Raw genomic sequence first — 3,717 nt, forward strand, 5'->3', positions numbered from 1 at the left:
TAGACCAAAAGAAAAACACATACAAAAATGAGTGATAACACTGGAGAGGACGAGACAGGGTAAAAACAGAAGATAGTGACCTGTGACACAGGTGACTGAAGGAATTTAATTTACAAGCTCCAGTGCATTATTGTGGTAGGTTTCAGGCCTATTCCAACCGCATAACAAACGTGAAAGACGCTTGTGTGCTTTTGGAAGAGAGACATAAATTACAGAAAGCACTTTAATGTCTTCCTGGGGTAGCTAAATAGAGGTCATTACATCATTAAGCTACTTGATACCGGATCAAAATGTACGTGTCTGGAGACATTCAGTTAAGTAAGCATTATGCTGCTGTTCGAAGAATGAGCCAAACTGCCTCTAGATGACTGTGGACTAAAGTACTGTTTTCATTTTTTCTCTTTATTCAGAAATTAGAGTAAGACGTGGGTGAATACATACTTTCACAATGCAAGAAGGAAAGGAAAAAGGTGCTCTACAACTAGAAAGGTATATGCTAGTTTTATGCAGACTATTTGTAAGATAAGGCAGTGAAAGCTTTTCTGATGTTGGCAACAAATGCAGAAAAATTGTTAGTTTCTCTCACTTTGAGCTGGAACTCTGCGATGCAGTCCAGAGGAGGAGTACATGAAGTCACTGAAATGACAGATTTCAAAAAGATTAGACTATTATAGAAAAATTCAGTTAGTGTTTTTCCATGCTTATGAAATACAAATGTAGTTTGTTATCTCTCTCTGTTTTAGCTGTGTCCAGTATTACTTTTGAGTAACCTATTAAATAATTTTCTGTCAGCAAAGACAGAGCCTCAAAGAATACACATTGGTTTATGTCCAGCCCTCCCACTCAAGTGCTGTGCGCCTGCTTGAACTGTTAGCAGCACTTGCCAGGAATCCATAGCCTGCTCAGAAACTGAAAGCACATGCCTGAACATTTTTGTTGCTCTGCAGGCCAGCAGAATGAAAACCGATGTAGCCCAGCATGTGATAAACTTTTACCTTCAGCACAGTTTGGGTCTGAGTTAGTAAGAACAGAAATCTATTCAGTCGGGTACCCCGAGGCACGGCGGAGCAGCAGTAGCGTCCATCTACAAGGTACTAAGCACAGGACTCCAGTTGCTGCTGCTCTGTGTAACTGAAGAAGATTTTTACTGCAAAGCAGCTTTAAGATCTGGAATGCTGGATTTCAAGTTTAAATCTTTCCCCTGTGTCACACAACTGTAAGGGCTCCCCCCAGTAGCGGGAAGCCTATTTTTTTCTGCCCTCTAGGCTTCTCAAACAGCAGAAATACTCACTCTGACATAAAGGGAAGAAGCAACGAACTACAAACCAAAGCATCTATCTCCTGCTTTGCTTGATACAAAGTAAACAGCAACTCCACAGATGGAGGGGAGTGAAGATAAACAGTTGTATTTTCATACAAATTAACAAGAGAAATGTCACTAAAAAAAAAAAATAGATTACCATTGCAAGATTTTTCATTCAGAAATTGGAAGATAAAAGTTACAACTAAACAGCACTTTACTCCTTTCCCCCTTTTTTCAAGTAGGGGCATCAGATTCTGTCCTCTTGCTTAAGTATTCAGAATTGCCATACCTTCATAATCTCCCTGTTCGTTTATGGAAAGTGTAAACATGAATGGCTTGTCCGGATCTTTGTGGTCAACGTGTCTGAATATAAACTGCAATTGTTCATCTAAAGCAAACACAGAATTAACCCCATTAACCTCTGCTAGACAGTCACAATGATGACTAAAAATCACAATACTGAGCTACAGTTTCAATTAATATTATTAGAACGCTTAGAAATTAAGCAACCCAGTTCTCTGTGGAAGACAAATGCATCTTAACGTACCATATTTTACCATTTCAGAGACAGTGGTAATACCTGGGCTAAAACAGTTCTTCAGTTGTGTCAGCTAGTATGTGCTTCACTACCCAATCCAACATCAACTAGGCTGTATCACTTGGATACATAGTGGAAACTATGGAAGCTACAAAAACTTACTGTGAATTCTGCGTATCTCCAGCCCAAGCCGCTCTTCAAACAATGTTTTGGACTTGCATAGTCGTTCCAGCCTCTCCCTAGTGGCCTTGTTTTTAGAGGATATTACTGGAAATTTAAAAGCCGCCATAAATATCCAAGTAAAGGTAAAACGAGCACATCCAGAGCAGTAGAAAAGCCCAACGGGAGCAAGTGTTGAAAACAATTCCTCCAACTAACAACATTTACTTACTGGCCTTTGCCTACTTACTCTCCTTTTTCTTCATCAACTCTTCTTTAAGCTCTTGGATGCTGTCAGTCAGGTCCTTCTCTTGCTCTTCTTCGTGCTTGAGGTCAGATTTTATTTCTGTCAAATGCTCTTCATTTTCTGAGATGCGTTGGTTCTGCCGGAGAATCTCTGAAAGGAGGCAAGAAAATATGAACGTATAGTTGATTAATTAGGGCCCCGCTCTTTAGTACCTATGTAGTATAGTTTGAGATGACTCATTTGAATAAGGCCTAGTGAAATGCCTGCTATCTCAGCTGAAGAGAGAAGTCAGCAGAGCTAACTATACGGACAGCATGAAATCAGGGCTTAACGTGAAAGTTACTCAAAACGGCAGCCACCAAGTAGGGAGCTCCTCTGATACTTCATCGTTTGCTTCTGGCACCAGCAGCATTATACATCTTCAAAGCATGAGGGTGGTGCATGCTGTCCACAAACAAACAATTTGACAGAAGGTGAGGAACGAAAGCACTGGCTGACGTTAAAGTTGCAATTATTTTTACCTGGTATTCTGCAGTTTAACCACAAAATTCAGAGTAGTTCATCCTGGAGTGTTGGGCTGACTGTATTTTATTACTAATAAGGAAGACGCATAAGTAAACCTCACAATACTTTACTTGACTAAGCAATTTAATTTACCTTTCCTATTGCAGTCAACAGGTTCTGGTACGTTGTTGGTTTAAATATTTAAGGACCAAAACCATTATACCTGATCTTTTACCTGATCTTTATCTTTCTGCATCATCAATGACGTTTTCCAACAGTTGCCTTTGACTTGCAATTTACATCCTCTAACCAAACATGTTTGGTTTTAATTTTATCTTCATTCTGATGTTGCTATTTACCTCTTAAAATGACAAGTTTAAGATCCTATTCAGCGGTATTCAGTTACTTTTAGAAACGTTAGACACAATAAAAACAACACCATACTGTACCGCTGCTATACTCCTGAATTTTATTGATCATCAGGTCCCCTTCTTTCAGCTTCTTGGACCATTTCTCTGTAATGGAAAGTGATTTCAGTTATCTGAAGAAGTTTGATGATAACCTGGACAAAGTAGAGGTAATGGGAGCATAAAACCTTTTTACCTGAAAGTGCTTTTATGGAGTCCTTGCATGAATCTCTGAGCGCTAAAGTCTGATTGATCTGTTCGGTGCCATAAATGCATTTTAATTTGGTCCAGAACTCTTTCATTTCTTTTTCAAAGACCACGATTTCATCATCTGTCTTCGTATTGGCCATAGTGCTACAACAGACAACTCCGTGAGTAACACTGCGTGAAGACACGGGGCGATCGCGGCAGCGCGCAACCTTCGGGGCCGTTGTGACCCCCTTGGCTCGTTGTTCAAGCCGCTTCCCCGAGGTTGGTTTGGTACTTCGCAAGCACCGGGGGCGGGAGCTCCGCTCCTGCTGCTCCGCCGGCGGCGAGGTGTCCGCGGGAGGAGGCACCG

At 40.8% G+C, this 3,717-nt stretch overlaps 1 protein-coding gene across 1 annotated transcript; it reads right to left on the reverse strand.

The window, feature by feature from the left end:
• Window positions 1-384: 384 nt before the first annotated feature.
• Window positions 385-3,508, reverse strand: SPC25 (SPC25, NDC80 kinetochore complex component). The gene is made up of 6 exons (XM_010156444.1): window positions 3,355-3,508; window positions 3,201-3,266; window positions 2,251-2,397; window positions 2,004-2,108; window positions 1,593-1,691; window positions 385-636 (listed from the first exon to the last, which is right to left on the reverse strand). The coding sequence occupies exons 1-6, from the start codon at window positions 3,506-3,508 to the stop codon at window positions 512-514; spliced, it is 696 nt and encodes a 231-aa protein (XP_010154746.1). The 3' UTR covers window positions 385-511.
• Window positions 3,509-3,717: the final 209 nt, after the last annotated feature.

The sequence above is a fragment of the Eurypyga helias genome, unplaced genomic scaffold, assembly GCF_000690775.1.
Source record: "Eurypyga helias isolate BGI_N326 unplaced genomic scaffold, ASM69077v1 scaffold6690, whole genome shotgun sequence".
Classification (NCBI taxonomy): domain Eukaryota; kingdom Metazoa; phylum Chordata; class Aves; order Eurypygiformes; family Eurypygidae; genus Eurypyga; species Eurypyga helias.

Coding starts and splice junctions, on each gene's coding strand:
- SPC25 (XM_010156444.1), bottom strand. CDS start 3,508: ATGGCCAATACGAAGACAGATGATGAAATCGTGGTCTTTGAAAAAGAA. Junction 2,109..2,250: donor GTTGATGAAGAAAAAGGAGA/GTAAGTAGGCAA, acceptor TTAAATTTCCAG/TAATATCCTCTAAAAACAAG. Junction 637..1,592: donor CGAACAGGGAGATTATGAAG/GTATGGCAATTC, acceptor CTGTCATTTCAG/TGACTTCATGTACTCCTCCT.